Raw genomic sequence first — 18,635 nt, 5'->3', positions numbered from 1 at the left:
TAAGTTTCTCATCCCCATTCTCCTGTCTTCACCCCGTAACCGCTGATTCCCTTTTAATCAAGAACTTATCGATCTCAGTCTCAAAGACACTCAGTGGTTTGGCCTCCACAGCCTTCCGTGGCAAAGAGTTTCACAGATTTACCATGCTCTGGCTGAAGAAATTCATACTCATCTCTGTTTTAAAGGATCGTTCCTTCAGTCTGGGCCGGTGCCCTCGGGTTCTAGTTTTTCATACCAATGGAAACACCCTCTCCACGTCCACTCATCTCGGTCTCATGATAAAGAGTTCATAGACCATAGAATTTACAGTGCAAAAGGAGGCCATTTGGTCCATCGAGTCCGCACTGGCTTAGGAAAGATCACCTGACCGAAGCCCACACTTCCACCCTATCCCCGTAACCCAGTAACCCCATCTAACCTTTTTGGACACTAAGGGCAATTTAGCGCCATTCTCTCAGTCCAGACACTCTAGCAAGGGAAAACATTCTCTAAGCATCTTCCCGTCAAGCTTTCTAAGAATGATATACATTTCCATTAGACCATCTTCCAACTTCATAGGTTTTAGGCCCATTTTGCTCAATCTCGTCTCGTAGAAAAAGCCCCATCCTAAAAATCAGTCTACCAAACCCTTACTGCACCCCTTCTGAGGGAAGTATCTCCCTCCTTCGGTATCGAGGCCAAAGTGTACACAACACTGCAAGTCAGGTCTTATCAAAGCCTTCAACAATCTCACTGATACTTCCTCACTCAAGTATTCAAACTCCCTTAAAGTACAAGTCACCTTCCTAATTGCTTGCTGTGTCCGCAGGCTAACTTGCTGTGATTTTAAAAGAACACCTAAATCCCTCTGAACGCGAACATTAAACAGTTTTTCATCATTTAAAAAATAATTCTGCTTTTCCATTCTTTACATCAAAGTGAATAACCTCACATTTTACATTGTATTTCATCTACCATCTTTTTGCCTACTCACTTAACCCATTTATGTGTCCCACCTTGCCACCTAGCTTTGTATCATCAGTAAATTTGGATACACTTTGTCCATTGATCAAAGTCATTAACATAGATGATAAATAACTGGAACTCCAACATTGCTCCTTGCAGCACCCATCGGCCTTCCAACCTGAAAATGACATGGAGTGTTGTAGCAGGATGGCTGGTCCCAAAACATGCCACATCTGATTCTTTAACACATTGGAAGAAATTCACATCCTTGCCAACTTTCCAATCACCAAGGTTCCTAGAGGAAGCAAAATTGCTACAGCAAGCATGAATTTGCTGCTGTGAAAGGAAAAAGTTAACACATATTTATTTGTACAGTATTTGCATCTGCTACACAAGTAAGGGAAGCAAGCCCCTTCTTTCCTACCAAAATCAATTACATTCAATAATGTTGCTTGTGTTTCCACATAAACGACATCAATTGCTCTGGAAATGTCACCAAACTAACTAAATTATTGAACTGTCATCTTGATTGCTCTAGGGTCAGAGAGAAATAGTTATGTTCCATTGTCAAATGCAGGGCTAATCTAGTAACACTAATACATGGCAGCACGGTAGCATTGTGGATAGAACAATGGCTTCACAGCTCCAAGGTCCCAGGTTCGATTCCGGCTTGGGTCACTGTCTGTGCAGAGTCTCCACATCCTCCCCGTGTGTGCGTGGGTTTCCGCCGTGTGCTCTGGTTTCCTCCCACAGTCCAAAGATGTGCAGGTTAGGTGGATTGGCCATGATAAATTGCCCTTAGTGTCCAAAATTGCCCTTAGTGTTGGGCGGGGTTACTGGGTTATGGGGATAGGGTGGAGGTGTTAACCTTGGGTAGGGTGCTCTTTCCAGGAGCCGGTGCGGACTCGATGGGCCAAATAGCCTCCTTCTGCACTGTAAATTCTATGAAAAATGACCTGCTGTCTGAAAAATGCAACTTTAGTAAGTCTGGCATAAAGGTTGAAAGCTTTAGTGGATAGTTCTGAAATTAATGAAGGTAAGGAAATATGTGAAACTAGTATTTAACAAAGTTGCAAAATTCACGAGAGATTAAACATAAGGGGTATGATTTAATGGCCTCACTGCACCCAATTTGGTGACATGGCAAGGCTGTTAGAATCATGACACTCGAAACGACCCTCAGTGGGTGAGATCCTGATTAGCATATTTAAGTGAGTCATTAGGTTCGTTTAAATATGTCTGCGCCGGGTCCTCCCAGCACTCGGGACCTATCGGCCATTCCTGAGAGACGTCACCAGGGCACCGTTTAGCATTGGTTTCCACAAACTTGGACGAGACATAACACCAACTGGGAGGGCGAGGGGGCCTCCCAGGCAATTAAGACCCGCTGGAGGTCGGGCTCTAGGCAGAGTTGTACCCTGGCTCTCCCTCTGGCATCTGGGCACCTTGGCACTGCCAGCCTGGCACATCTATCATGTGAGAGTAACCTTTAAGAAATGGGTGTTTAAGAAATGTACCTTTAAGAAATGGAGCTGCTCATGTTACTGGAGTGATGTCAGAGTGTGGGTGGAGCTGAGCTCTACTTCTGCTTTTTTAGTTTCAGTTTGAGAACAGCTTGGGTGTGTCTGTGTTTGTCAGGGAGCTGCATCTGAAGTCTGCCATCCAAAGACTATCTTAATCATTTGATGAATTCAGAATTATAAATGATTTCAGTATTGAATGTAAACCCTAATGTGCTCTTGTTTAGAGGTTTGTTAAGTTTTTGGATGTTAAAAGGACAGGTTACAGGGTTACTTAGTGTGGTATTCTTTGGGGGGTGTATTTGAATTAATGGTTGCTAAGATGTTCACTGTTTGTTTTAGAAAGGTTAACTTGAGTTCATAGAATAAACATTGTTTTGTTTTAAAAACCACTGGTCCATTTTCTGCTGTACCATACCTGTAGAGTAAGCCGTGTGCTCTCCATACCACAATCTATTAAAAGTTGTGGTCAGGTGAACTCCACGATACACATTGGGGTTTTCTAAACTCTGGCCCATAACACATCCACCGTTGCACCTTGGCATTGCCAGCCTGGCACTGGCACCTTGGCAGTGCCTCCATGGCCAGTTCCAACTGAAAGCATTTCGCCTGCATCAGGAATCCCTGCCTTTGCATGAGAGGACTGCCGGGTAAATCCTGGTTGCCTTCCAGCAGTTTCCTGGATTGTGTGTGGGGGGAGGAGAGCCCCTCCTTAATGGGCATCCCTGGCCCATGGAGGAACCCACCAGTGACACTGGCCATCCCTGAGCCCAAGCCCCTGGCTACTGCTATAACTGCCTCCCACCGAACATCACCCCCACCCCTATCTCTGATGTTCAGATGAAAAGTAAGTCCACTTGAAATGTTAACTGTTTGTCTCCACAGATGATGCCTGACTGGATGAGTATTTACATCATTTTCCATTTTTAATTCCGATTGCCAGCATCTGCAGTATTTTGCTTTGGTACACTCCAAGCCTGAATGTGGACCGTACACCAACTCTAAAGCAAAGCTGACTCAGTGAGACTGTCTCCTCGTATTGATGTGACCAGTTGCATAGCAATCCCTGTTCATCTTTGGGCTGGGTCTTTCTGAGACAAGGGCTTGACAAGACAGAGCTTTCACATCAGCAGAAGATGATGGTGCCATATATTCTGTTGTTGCCTTAGAGGGAGGGGAATTGGAAAGTATTGAGCTTGGACTTGTCTCTGGGTTAGCCACTCACATCCTTCTCTGACCTTGGTAATTAATCCAACCCAAACTGATGGGGCGAACATTCTGAATAATAATAATCTTTATTAGTCTCACAAGTAGGCTTACATTAACACTGCAATGAAGTTACTGTGAAAATCCCCGAGTCACCACACTCCGGCGCCTGTTTGAGTACACTGAGGGAGAATTCAGAATGTCGCATTCACCTTACAAGCACATCTTTCGGAACTTCTGGGTGGAAACCGGAGCACCCGGAGGAAACCCACGCAGACACGGGGAAAACGTGCAGACTTCGCACAGACAGTGACCCAAGCAGGAATCAAAACTGGGATCCTGGTGCAGTGAAGCAATAGTGCTAACCACTGCGCTACCATGAACTTCTGGTGGCTGCGATGAATGTGGGATATCATGATGCAATTCTGAACTACTTGTGGGTTTACAGTGCTAAAGTAAGAGATTGTAAGATAGCTACTAATTCCAACCCTCTCCCTGGCAATTGTTTGAGACTGAACCAGGTTGTTTGCAATCTTAGTGATGTGATGAGATGAGTGCGGCACGGTGGCACAGTGGTTAGCACTGATGCCTCACAGCTCAGGGACCCGGGTTCAATTCCACCCTCGGGTGACTGTCTGAGCGGAGTCTGCACATTCTCCCCGTTTTTGGGTGGGTTTCCTCTGATTGCTCTGTTTCCTCCCACAACTCAAAGATGTTATGTAGAGGTTATGTGGATTGACCATGATAAATTGCCCCTCAGTGTCCAAAGGGTTAAGTGGTATTACAGGGATAGGGTGGAGGCATGGGTGTAAGTAGGGTGCTCTTTCCATGGGCCGTTGCAGACTTGGTGGGTCGAATGGCCTCCTTCTGCACTGTAAATTCTATGATTCTATGAACCACAAGAAATCATTTAACTAATTAAAGGAGAATTCCTTACACACACATTAAAATGCTTTCCCGAAATGTTGATGATTAATCAGGAATAAAACTCTGCTTTGTGTGCAAGCCTGGTATGAGCAGTTGAGCTAATCCTCATCCACCATTCTCCCCATCACTCATACTCTATCATTCACAGTATGTCCCTTCCTGTAGCTCACTAACAGAGCTCCGTAGAGTGGACATTTCTGTGTTTGTGGACAATGTGTTTGAAATGAGTGACAGAGGCTCCTTGAAAAGCTTGGGCAGTGAGTTTAGCAAATTGAACAATATAGACTAAAACAGTGGTGTTTTGTGATCGGAGGTGCTGGAGGAAAACGCTTCAAAGGGTAATGTCATGAGATGCAGACACATACATAATGATACTTTGGCAGGCACAGACAAGCAGGACACAGAGAACAGGACATGCCCATTAAGCAGGCAGGACACTCAGGGGTGGGATCTGACTATAAAAGACACAAGTCACTGACACTCCGTCTCTTTCCACTGATGAACATCTGGAGAGTCTGTCAAGGATTGTTACAATCTCACACCTCCACCACATGGCTAAGAGCTAGTCTGGTTCAGTCAGGCAGAGTAACCACACTTAAGTTAGCAGAGAGACGAACTCACAGAGAACTGTGCTATTAGTTCAATAAATGTGATTGAACTAACTTCAAGGTCTGGAATATCTTTTTGATCTAAGCTGCATCCAGTTGGAGCCAGTGTGATACTGGTGTACCTAACATTACATGATACCAGGAGACTACTAATTTAAGGTGGCTTACCTCAGTCCGATCCGTGACGACCAGTAACTGTATCCCGCCACCATGGAGAAGATTCAGGCGCCTCATCAGCTCAGGACCTCCGGCAATCTCAGTGCCAACTGGCAGACATTCAAGCAAAAGTTTTTGCTGTACATCGCAGCCTCAGACCTCAAGGGTGCGTCTGATGCAAGAAAGATCGCGCTTCTCCTCTCAACAGCGGGTGATCAAGCCATCAAACTCTTCAACTCGTTTAACTTCACCGAAGGCCAGCACAAGACAAAGTTTCAGACCATCCTGGACAAGTTTGATAGTCACTGTGAAGTGGACACCAATGAAATCTTCGAGCGCTTCATATTCAAACAACTTCTTCAAGGTAAAGATTAATCTTTCAATGCCTTCTTAACTAACTTCCGCCTGCCATCGCTGTCCTGCAACTTTGGTGATATTGCTGACTCCATGATCAGAGACCAAATCATGTTTGGAGTTCACTCTGATCCTCTGAGAGAGCAGCTCTTAAAAATCAAGCATATGACCCTGCCAGTCACGATTGAATCATGTACAGTGCATTAGCACGCAAAAAATCGGTATTCCCAATACAAATCGGTTGAAAATTAGAGACTTGCCTCACATGAGGCAGAGAGAGTACAGGCCATCTCCCGGATGCAGCGCCTTACATTGAAGACAGCGGCCATCTCGCGTGCTTTTCCCGGAGCCCCACACATGCGCGATGCGAACGGGATAACAAAGCGGCCGACACCCACACTGCGCAGGTGCAGAAGTCTGCCGACCGGACTGCGCGTATGCGACGACGTACACCGCATCACGACGCCAACGTCATGACATGCCCAAACTGCGGCAACACCCACTTAAAGGGACACTGCCTTGAAAGAGGCAGGCGATGTTGAACCTGCGGGAAGCCTGGACACTATGCAGCCTTGTGCAGGTCTGCACCACCAGTCAGAGGCCAGTGCTCCCAATTCCGCCGACGGCGTGTCCAGAATGTGCAACGACGATTACAGGATTCTGATCCTGGCAGTACAAAGGATCCAAAGGATGAGCGCCTGGAGTCCACCTACCAAGTGGGCATCATTACCACACGTGAACATGCCACATCCAACTCATCTCGCATTCAGTCCATCCTCGCTGTGGATTCTGTGGATGAAGGGCGTGCGGTGATGTAGGTCAACCGCTGCTCCATCCAGTTCAGGCTGGGCACAGGTGCTTCTGCCAACCTTCTCTCACAGACAGACTTCAAACGCATCAAGAAGCCCCCCCAAGGTCCTTCCAGCAGCCTGCCAGCTCCTGGATTATAACGGGAATGCCATCACGGCATTGGGGTCCTGCCATCTACTCGTCTCCAACCAGAGCACCCATGCACGGCTAAGGTTTGAAATTGGCAAGCCGGACAGGGCATCCCTACTGGTCGCGCATGCCTGCAAAAAGCTAAACCTTGTGCAGCGGGTTTATTCAATGACATCCTCCAACGTGGAACTTCAAGCTGGCATTGACGACATCCTCGCTCAGTATCCAGATGTGTTTGACGGGATGGGCACTATGCCATATCGGTACAAGATCCTACTGTGACCTGATGCCAAGCCAGTTGTCCATGCACCACGTTGGGTCCCGGCTCCGCTGAACAGCTCAAGGAGCTGCAGCAGCAGGGGATAATTTCCAGGGTAACCAAACCGACTGACTGGGTCAACTCGATGGTGTGTGTTAAAAAACCCTCTGGAAACCTGCGCATCTGCATTAATCCCAAGGATCTCAACCAGAATATAATGCGTGAATACTACCTCATCCCAAAGCGGGAGGAACTCACCAGTGAGATGGCACATGCAAGGTTTTTCACGAAGTTAGATGCGTCCCATGGATTCTGGCAAATCCAGCAGGATGAGTCCAGCAGAATGCTCTGCACCTTCAACACCCCGTTTGGCAGGTACTGCTATAACCGTATGCTGTTCGGCATCGTCTCGGCATCGTAGGTATTTCATCGCATCATGGAGCAGATAATGGAGGGCATCGAAAGGGTTTGTGTGTACGTGGAAGACGTCATCATATGGTCCACAACCTCCGAGGAGCATATTTCCCATCTCCAGCAGGTATTCCGCCGTGTCCACGCCAATGGCCTGAAGCTGAACAGGGCCAAATGTTGCTTTGGCATGTCAACACTCAAGTTCCTGGAGACCAGATCTCTCAGCAGGGCGTGTGCCACGACACAGACAAGGTCAAGGCCATAGCAGCCATGAAGGTCCCGGAAGACAAGAAGGCGGTATTGCGCTTCCTGGGCATGGTCAATTTTCTGGGCAAGTTCATCCCAAACATGGCCTCACACACCACGGCCCTACGAAACCTAGTGAAGAAATTCACTGCCTTCGAGTGGAAGGTGGCCCATCAGGCAGAGTGGTTGGAGCTGAAAGCCAAGCTCACCACTGCACCCGTATTGGCATTTTTCGACCCAGACAGGGAAATGAAAATCTCGACAGATGTGAGCCAGGATGGCATCGGTGCGGTCCTGCTGCAACGCAATCACACCTCATCCTGGGCACCGGTTGCCTCCGCATCAAGGGCAATGACGCCCACCGAACAAAGGTATGCACAAATAGAGAAGGAATGCCTTGACCTCCTTGCTGGCATTCACAAGTTTCACGACTATGTCTACGGCCTGTCCACATTCACAGTTGAGACAGATCACAGGCCCCTGGTCCACATTATCCACAAGGACCTTAATGACAAGATGCCTCGGCGCATCGCAGCGTATCCTCCTCAAACTCAGAAGGTACGACATTGACCTGGTCTACACGCCTGACAAGGAGCTCATTGCCGATATACTGTCCTGCTCCATCACCGTGCCTAGTGAACCACTGAACGTCATCCGGCACATTGAGTCACAGGTTGACTCACAGGTGCAGCTGTGTGCTAACACCTTCTGTGTGAGAAGGTGATTCGTATTTGTGAGAAGACAGCCAAAGACCCCCTCTTGCAGCATGTTATGCAACACCTAGCCAATGACTGCCGAAAAGGGCAGTGCCCTCGATTTTTCAATGTAAAGGACGACCTGACAGTGGTTGATGGTACCTCCTCAAACTGGACCAGATTGTAATTCCACGCAGTCTCCAGAGCTTGGTGCTCCGTCAAATCCATGTGGGTCACCTGGGTGTGGGAAAAGTGCAGACGCGGAGCCAGGCAGGCTGTCTACTGGCCTGGGATTAGCCAGGACATCGCGAACATGGTCCTTAACTGTGCGACCTGTCAACGCTTCCAGCCAGCGCAGAGTAAGGAGACACTTCAGCAGCATGAAATCAAAACCTCTCCGTGGTCGAAGGCTGGCATCGACCTCTTTCTTGCAAATGGTCATGATTACGTGTTTATCATTGATTATTTTTCCAATTACCCTGAAGTCGCGAAGCTCTCATCTCGGACCGCCATCAAGGCCTGTAAGGAGACGTTCTGCAGGCATGGTATCCCACTCACTGTCATGAGTGACAATGGCCCGTGCTTCAGCAGCCATGAATGGTCTCTGTTTGCCCAGTCGTATCAGTTCAAACACGTCACTTCCAGCCCACACTATCCACAGTCAAACAGAAAAGTTGAGAAAGGGGTGCACATAGTGAAGCAGCTCGTCTGCAAGGCCGCGACATTCACCTTGTGCTGCTTGTGTACAGGGCGACCCCACTGTCCACTGGCATGTCGCCGGCTCAACCCCTGATGAACAGGGACTTGCGAAAGCCACTTCTAGCCATACACTTGCCCAACCCAGATCATCTTCCGGTGCTGCAGAAGGTGCAGCAACTACGAGACCGGCAAAAACAGGGCTGTGATGCTCATGCCATCGATTTGCCCGTGTTATCCGCGTCAGACACTGTTCGGGTCAAGATCCCTGATGGAGGCTGGTCAGCTCCAGCTGTCGTTGATTGACTGGGTGCCCCCCCCCCCCGCCCCGTATGTTCAGCGTCTGGCTGATGGTTCTGCTGTGGGACGAAACAGACGGGCACTGCGTAAGGTTGGCTGCCCGCAACCACATTCTTCTCCGTTTCCTTCTGTTGTTTTGCCACTTCCTGATACCTCGACTCACGAGGCCACAAGTCAGGCTTCAATCCCGCCCATCAAGGCGCTGTCGTCCCCACCACCTCCTCTTCAGCGGTCGACCAGGATCAGACCCAAGCCACAGAGACTGCACTTAAGAACATTTCTTCTGTTTGCTTTGTTCTATGTATTCACATGTACATATGTTCACATCCACTGCATGTATATATGTTAATATTGGCCTATTCTTGTAAATACATTCACATATGTCATGCAAACATAAAAAAAAGGGGAGATATCATGATATGCAGACACACACATAATGATATACAGGCAGGCACAGACAAGCAGCTAATGGACACAGAGAACAGGACATGGCCAATAAGCAGGCAGGACACTCAGGGGTGGGATCTGACTATAAAAGACACGAGGCACTGACACTCCACCGCTTTCCACTGATGAACATCTAGAGAGTCAGTCAAGGGTGTTGTTACAATCTCACACCTCCACCACGTGGCTGAGAGCTAGTTTGGTTCAGTCAGACAGAGTAACCACACTTAAGTTAGCAGAGAGTTGAACTCACAGAGAACTGTGCTAACTGTGCTATTAGTTCAATAAACGTGATTGAACTAACTTCAAGGTCTGGAGTATCTTTTTGGTCTAAGCTGCATCCAGTTGTAGCCAGTGTTATACCAGTGTACCTGACACGACAGGTAATATAGCCCATATTCCCTGAATTATCTTTCTTCGAGTAGAAAAGAAACCTTAATATAGGACTAATCTCCTGTGTACACATATCTTGACAATAGTTATGACGTTGAAAGAAAAATCGCCACATAGATTTGTTGATTACAGCGATGCACTAGTCCTGCATACAGCCTCGATTTCCTTTATTAGCTCTGCCACTCCATCCATAACATCAGCAGTGTACCTCGAGGTCATCCTGTTTCATGTGATGAGCCAATGAATTACTTGTTTGTGATTATATAGTTTGATTCACATTAATACGAGCCTGCAGCTGGTATTAACCACAACAATCATTTGCTACAACCAAAGATGGAGAAATGAGAACATTTACCACCAAATTCCTATTATCGTATCTAAAGAGAGAAAGAGAGATTACAAAGTGAGGAATGTCTTTGCTTCAGGGATGCTTTTGTAGATGAAACGAAAGCACACAACAAACACCCGCACTAATCCAGTTTGAGCAAAGCAAAATGGACACAACATGCAACATCAGATCCAGTTTCTATGCCTAAGTGAAAGCTCTGATAATTACATTTTCAGAATTTATTTTAACAGCAATGAACAAGAATCAAATTAAAAGTAAGTCATTCCAAATTAGCATACAGATGTAGAGTTGAGAATTTTGTGTGGCACCAGCAAAATGTATTATCCTTTTATAATCAAAAAATCTCAACAATATACTGCGGTCTGATCATTAATGTGAATAACTAGTGGAAACTAAAGCATATTAAATTTCACTAAGGTTAAATATTTTTTACGGAACGCGGGATTCTCCAATAATGGGGCTATGTCCCCATGTCGGTGTGAAAAGCGGTGCCAACCACTCCGTCGTCGACGGTCCCCAATAATGGGGAATACTCCCCTTCCTAGGGAACTAGGTTGGCACCGGAGTGGTTCCCGCAGCTCCAGCCGGTGCAGATCGGCCCACGCATGTTTGCGCATGCGCGGAATGGCCGACATATTTCCACGCATGCGTGGGGGTTCCCTTCTCCGCACAAGCCCCCGGCAATAAGGCGGAGCCCTACAGGGGCCCGGCGCAGAGTAAATAGGCTCCCACGGAACCAGCCCGCCCACCAATTGATAGGCCACGATTGCGGGCCTGCCACCATGGGCCTCCCCCCTCCCGCCTCGGCGTCAGATCCCCCCACCCCCCCTCCAGGTCAGCCCCCTCAGACTCACCTTCCAGGTCCCGCCGTGTGGGACCTGAGTAACCCATGCCAGCAGGACTTGGCCAAACCCGTCGGCCACTCGGCTCATCAGGACCCAGAGAATCACTTTGGGGGGGGGGGGGGGGGGGTCTGTGGTGCTGTCAACGGCCCCCAACCAGCGCGGCGGGAATCCCACAGGCGCCCGAGAATCAGCGCTGGAGAATAGGGAAGCGGGCGTCGGTGCGACGTGGCGCAATTCTCGCGTCCCTCCCCAGGGATTCTCCAACCCGTCGCCAGGTCGGAGAATCCCGGCCCAGATCCTAGAATTCAACATTTGAAACAAATGCTCCTTTGGCCAGAATTTTAAATGGTGGCAGTGGCCCCACCCCTTACTGAAAAATCCGCGGTGAGCCTGCCTCCATTTAGCCAGATCGCCCCACAGCGATTTAAAGGCCGTTGGCCCATTAATTGACTCAAGGCATGACTCCAGACCTGGGGCGGGATTCTCCCCTACCCGGCGGGGTGGGGGGGTCCCGGCAGGATGGAGTGGCGTGAACCACTCCGGCTTCGGGCCGCCCCGAAGGTGCGGACGTCTCCGCACCCTCAGGGGCCCAGACCTCACATCGAGGGGCTAGGCCAGCGCCGGAGTGATTGGTGCCCCGCCGACTGGCGGGAACGGCCTTTGGCGCCACGCCAGCCGGGGCTGATGGGAAATCCGCACGCGCCTGCGCTGGAACGTCAGCGGCTGCGGGACCACTTCTGCCTCCGCCATCGTGAAGACTATGGCAAAGGCAGAAGGGAAAGAGTGCCCCCACGGCACAGGCCCGCCCGCCGATCGGTGGGCCCCGATCACAGGCCAGGCCACCGTGGGGGCAACCCCCCGGCCCCACGCCCCCCCCCCCCCAGGACCCTGGGGCCCGCCCGCGCCGCCTGGTCCCGCCGGTAAGGTAGGTGGTTTGATTCAAGCTGGCGGGACCGGCACGACAGCGGCGGGACTTCGACCCATCGCGGGCCGGAGAATCGCCTGGGGGGGGGGGGGGGCGCCGATAGGCGCGGCGCGATTCCCGCCCCCACTGAATCTCTGGTGCCGGAGACAGCGGGGACGGTATTCACGACGGCCCCTGGCGATTCTCCGACCCCCAGCAATCCCACCCCTGATCTGGGAGCAAGTCCTACCTCCGAGAGCTGCTGGCTACTCAGATGGCTGGTAGCTCTCTGGGGCCAGCAGCGACGGCGGGAGCGATTGCTATTTCTGGGACTGTAGCCAGTCTGCAACAATAATTATCAATCGGGCCAATAGAGAAAATAATTTGGGATCTTCCGCCGGGTCCTATCAGGGAGGTTTCCATCAGCCTACAAAATGATTATTATGTGAATGTGACAAGGGTCGTGAGTCTTTAGAACTTTCTTCCTGAAAAGATGGTGGAAGCAGAATCTTTGAATAGTTTTCGAGTAGAGGTGGATAAATTCTTGGTGAGCAAGGGGGTGATAGGTTTTCAGGTGTAGGCAAGATGAAGATTTGAGACTATCACCAGAACAGCCATGTTCTTTTTAATTGGCGGAGCAGGCTCGAGGGGCTGAATGGCCTACTCCTTATTCGTATGACATCTTCTGCCGCAGCTAAAATCACAGCAACACAAGGAAGCCTGAAAATGGTCACTTAAGGGCCTCAATTGGCCTTTAGGTGAGCTGGCTGTCAAAAACCCAGCCCTCCCCTGCCCCATGTTAAATAACAGTGGAAGCAGGTTGGTGGGGGGCTTGAATGCCCCTTGAAGCATCTCACATACCCCCAAATAGGTCCACTTTGGTCTGAAAACTTGGGCCTTGGATCAAAACAAAGTTGATGTCAGATGCCTGAAGTGCTCTGTTTGCTCTGAATTACTCTTCCCCCTGCAAACCCATCAATTCCTTTAGCAGGCCCATTAGAATTCCTATGCAGTTACTCAGAGGCTGCTGTCAAGAACAGTACAAGAAACTTAGTGAAACAAAAATGCAGCAGCAAAAGAAGATAATCACCAGAAGTCTCCTGCCAAAACCATGCACTTGTCCTGCCAGCAGTACATCGTCACCAGTGGGTTTCCCAGTGGCGTTAGGTGGCTTGAATGGGAAACCCCATTTACAAGCGGCAGGCGCAGTGAATCCCACTGCCAGGAAACAGGTGCTGGGAAACTGGAGAAACCAGCCCATTGTCTCAAAGGTACGAAGATCCAGGAAAATTGCAACACAATAGTAATTTGTCCCTCTCACCTTTAAAGTGCTGAAAGACAGAGCAAGAAGGATCATTTAGATCCAAAATGTTAACTATGTTTTTTTCCACAGATGCTGCCAGGCCTGCTGAGTATATCCAGCATTTTCTGTTTTTATTTCAGATTTCCTGCATCCACAGTATTTTGCTTTTAAAAATGACCTAGAACATTGGTTTTAAATGGAAAAGCAGTGCAAAGTGAGGAAAGCAAAAAACAAACCATAGCATTGCTCATGTGATCAATTTACATCCTGTGGACTACATTCAGAACATAATACAACCCAGAGGTAACCTAGGCCACTCTCCACAGTCTGCTTGCAAACCCCTGTGGTCCAATTTAACAAAGCCTGATTGTGGAAAGTTTGGGTACCCTTTCCAAGCACACTATTATAGACTTAACTCTTTAGGTGATAGAAAAAATAGAAACACTAGTATTTGACAATAAGCAAAGCACATTATTGATAAGGCAACACTTGGACTCGGTGCAAAAAACACATTTGCATTTGTGTAGTTTTAGAGAAGGGGTGACAAGGATAATCCCATCACATTAGGGTTTAAACAATGAAGGCCTCAAAATGTTTTACTTTTCATTAGAGAATATGACTAGGTGACATAATTCAGGTTTTTGAATTACAATAAATACAGATATTGCACATGCAAATAAAATATTTAACTTGAACTTTAGACAGCACAATATAAAATGAAGCATTAAGGAAACAGGTTTTGAGATTGGGTGGGCATCTGCATTTATATAGCCTCACATCATCTGGACATCCCACAGAAAATACACTCAATATTGTTAAATACTAAATATACAACTAATTAGTTCACAGAAAGGTCTCCTCGGCAGCAAAATCAATGAAAGACCGGATAATTTGTTTCATGATGATGTTAGTCAAGGAAGAAATATAGGCCTAAATAGATAACTACAGAAAAACTGGACACTGTTTCGAATGTGACCTGATTGGAGGTGCCAGAATGGTTGTAAGGAATTGAAAAAATAGAAAATAGCTTATCGTCACGAGTAGGCTTCAATTAAGTTACTGTGAAAAGCCCCTAGCCGCCACATTTCAGCGCCTGTCCGGGAAAGCTGGTACAGGAATCGAACCGTGCTGCTGGCCTGCTTGGTCTGCTTTAAAAGCCAGCAATTTAGCCCAGTGAGCTAAACCAACCCCTGGTTCTTCAATGGAGGAATTGGGGAGGCATTAGAGCAGAAAATGGGAAGTTAAATAGTTACTCAGGAGGTGTACCGTTTTGCCTTTGCAAAGAGGGAGAAACAGCTAAACTTTTACTCAGAAAAAAAATGGAGTGTGTCTATGATATTGTAGGTTGTTCATGGGTCAGTGAAAAGAATGGGGTGAATGGATGAAAAGCCTTTACTTATTCCATGGACTTTTACACTCTAATATTCTATTGATGATGGTTGCATTGCATGTTTATTTCTCACATTATTTATCTTTTTCAGTGATAAACATTAGTCCATTCAAGTTCAGATGTGGTGGAAATGGATAGATATCCCACAAAAGGCCACATATCATGTTAATTGTTACAAAAATTTAATGCATCTTAATAATTCCCCTTGAAGTATTCAATATCAGAATGTGTGGTACATAGGCCAATTTAACGCCCAAGCCTGACATTTAAATTCAATTTAACTTGCTACTCCAAGATCACTTCAGCTTTACACATCTGCAATAGAAGCAGTTTGTGTGTTACTGGGATCAGAAACGACAATTGTTCCATCAGTGCAATGAGCAGTTATTTCAGTAATATACATTTTGAAGAATCAACCATTTTAGATGGAAACAATTTGAAAGCAAACAATTTGCTAACACAAAGATCTATGAACCCACAATCCACTTACAATCTGCCGAAAACAGGCCTTATATTTAAAATTGTAATTTTTTTCAAAGTAATTATTTGTTTACAAGTTCAAACTCAGGCTGCTGGAGGTATGATGCTTTCCTTTATAAAGCAGACATATCAGAAAAGCCCTGAATACCCAATTTTATTTTACTGTTTATTTGGAGGGAAAGTATCTAATTTATAGTAGGAAGATTAAGAATATTTTATCATGGAAAAAATCATTTAAAAAATTTAAGAAACTCCATCTATTAATGTTACATCAGTATACATATCCCATCAACTTTTCATATTATCAATTCCTGTGTACATATTTTTAATGTAAACTACCTCTATTAGCTCATCCATGTGGGAGAGTTGCATCAGCACCAATGGCAGAATGGTGTATTTATGGCGTGAAACATTTACAGACTAATATAAATATTAAAAAGACATAATTTACAATAAAAATAAAAGATAATGATTTTTAATTGGGGACTGGATTACTTTTGCATGGCCTGATCCAATTAACCCCTTTCTCTAAAAACTACACTTGATCCCACTAACACAGAACAGCAACTAGTCTTGTGTACAGTATATAAATCTTCAGTTTACTGCATGGATATAGAATCCATGACAGTCAAAGGCATCAGTCTGCCAAAAGGAGTCACATGTCCAGTAGTGGGTGACATAATTTTAATTTTCTGGCTATCAGGTAAACGCTTGTCAGCTCAAAAAAAAAACAATAGACTTGATGTGAACCAAAGGAAAAAAAGTTCCAATCAGAAACCTGTTTCATGTATTAAACTGTTCAAAAAACTGTTAAATGACAAGCAAAAATAACTTAACCCATATTAAAGTTATTATTCACAAGGCAGTGAGGGCTACAAAACTCATTTAATTTTACTCCACTTCTTTGGGCAACGAAGTTGCTTTATAAACAATTGCTGTCAAAAGTAAATTTCTTACATAATAAACACAAAATAATAAAATAAATCACTACATGTACCTACTGACCATCTGTTTCATCTTGAAAATCACCATAACAACTTTCTTCCAGATCAATCTACCTGGTCTGCTGTTCTAATGGGTTTCTAGTGATTCCCTTCACTCTTTGAAGCATATTCCATCTCCATTTGAAACCTGCAACTATTAGCAGGTTTTGATGTTTGATTTTTAAGGCATGAACAATTCCAGAAGCCCACTGCTAGAACAAATAAACAAACTCAGGAGGTTGTGCTGGACTATTTATTTCAGCTGTAATAAAGTTAGAACTTAGCATTAAACAACGAAAATGTGCTATCAGAGACTTTGCAGTAAAATTAATAACACGAAAGGCTCAAAACCTGCAGAAAGATTAACTGTAAATGGCTGACTACCCATCAATACAATTTCTGTTTTCTATTGCTATACAAGACAATTAAAGCTGCTTGCATATGGTATTCTCACTGTTCCAAAATGATATCGCAGTAAACGTTATTAGGTAGCATGTGCACACAATGTTCTGTGCAATTTTTAAATCGGGTACCTTGTGCGTTAATGAATGACTTTAAGACAGATTCAGGTCTATTAGGTGTTGAAACACTTTGATCAGTTCTCCGAGCTTTTTTTCGGGTGAAGCCGAACAGAATTTAAAAGCTAAATTTAAATTTCTGAAGCCTATTTTTCTAATGTCATTATACTGGTGAAGGAGTAATGGCTGAGATAACGTAATGGTTATCTATCTTCATAAAAGCACATACAAAACAATAACTACACCAGGTCAGCACGAACATTCGGCGAGAAAGGGAAACGAGAAACATCTCTTTCACAGTTCTGTTAATCAATCATATTATGAATCTGAATGATTTTTTAGGCATCGAAGCTCGAGACAGATGCAAAGTAAACCGTGTAAACACCAACACGTTGTTTTTAACAATATTTCAGCAGGGCAAAGGGGCAAACTTTCCAATGTGCGTAACAAGTTGCATTTATATCAACATTACGTAGTATTCTCTTAAACATCCAGGACAGCTCGCACTCAAACGCCTGTTAAAAAAAATCACCAAGTGGACCTACCTGTCATCTGCCTGCCAACCTTGATCCCCAAGGAGCAAATCACGAAATCTGTACCTTGGAGGAAGAGGAGGCACTTCGTTTTCCAGGTCCACCATTCTTTCCAGCTATGTAGTGTACCTGTGTTGGACGAATATATATATATCTATGTATTTTTTTTCGCCCACAATGTGTGGTCTCAAGGGGGTCACCTCTTTTGGTCGTGGTGATGGGGAGGGGGTGGATGGAGTGAACCTGCACACACAAGGGTTCACTTGAGTTGCCTCTAGAAGCCCGGCATGCAAAACGGTACGAGATGCTGCTCGCTCTGCTTGTTCTTCACGCAAAGAGGGAAAGTGCTGAGCGCGCGGCAGCAGCCGGCAACCCCGGGTCACTCAGGGATGGAACGCTGCCTGGAGCGCGTGTCTCCCTCCACCCGCGGGGCGGTCAGGGATGGAGTGCGTGTCACCCCGGTGCAAGTCAGGGATGGAACGGTGCCCCGAAGCGCATGACCCCCACCGCCCGCGGGCAGTGAGGGATGGAGCGCTCGTCACCCCGGGGCCAGTCAGGATGGAATGTTGCCCCGGAGCGCGTGTCCCCCGCCCCCCCAAAGCAACAGCTGGTGCAGACTCTCCACGCACCTGTGTCCATTGCAGGCGCCGCCGCCCCCGTCCGAAACTATGGGTTTTGTCTCCATAGCTGAGGGAAAATCCCTCCCTCGGGTTGTTTACTGGCTGGCCTCGTGCACGCGCATTCCCAGATCGAGGGAAGATCCTTTAATATGGAGACGTGTGATTTATGTTGGGCGAGGGATGTCCTCGTCCAACAGTGGAGTGCCGAATAGCATAGGGCACACAAAGCAACATCTAACACACGGAAAGGATTCCCTTCCCACCCCCTCCTCACACTGGCTGGCTGCATGGGAAATACCTTTCCAGAGATGGTAATACTCCACAGCAGGTTTTATTTATAGTTAAGTATTTGAAAATGCCGCTGTTTAAAAAAAAATAGGATGTGGATTGACATTTATTGGCCCTAGCTGCCCATGAGAAGGTGGTGGATTTTGATCCAGTAGCGATGAAGAAACCTGCGATATATATGAGGATAATATCTGGCATTCAGGAGAATTGAAGAGGTGGAGGTGGTATTCCCGTGCACCTGCTGCCTTTGTTGTTCCAGGTGGTGGGGCTCATGGGTTTCGGAGGGGCTGGAAGAAGGCTTGGCGAATTGCTGCAGTGCATCT

At 46.7% G+C, this 18,635-nt stretch overlaps 1 protein-coding gene across 1 annotated transcript in view; it reads right to left on the bottom strand.

The window, feature by feature from the left end:
* Positions 1 to 18,267, bottom strand: part of kcnt2 (potassium channel, subfamily T, member 2) — a 1,159,267-nt gene extending 1,141,000 nt beyond the window's left edge. The window contains exons 1-2 of the mRNA XM_038794878.1: positions 18,034 to 18,267; positions 17,417 to 17,533 (exon numbers count right to left, since the gene is read on the bottom strand). Coding sequence (XP_038650806.1) covers positions 17,417 to 17,511 — 95 coding nt within the window. The 5' untranslated portion in view covers positions 17,512 to 17,533; positions 18,034 to 18,267. The remainder of the gene's footprint in view (positions 1 to 17,416; positions 17,534 to 18,033) is intronic.
* Positions 18,268 to 18,635: the final 368 nt, after the last annotated feature.

This window comes from Scyliorhinus canicula, chromosome 4, assembly GCF_902713615.1.
Source record: "Scyliorhinus canicula chromosome 4, sScyCan1.1, whole genome shotgun sequence".
Classification (NCBI taxonomy): Eukaryota; Metazoa; Chordata; class Chondrichthyes; order Carcharhiniformes; family Scyliorhinidae; genus Scyliorhinus; species Scyliorhinus canicula.
This window is presented reverse-complemented; position numbering and strand designations above follow the sequence as displayed.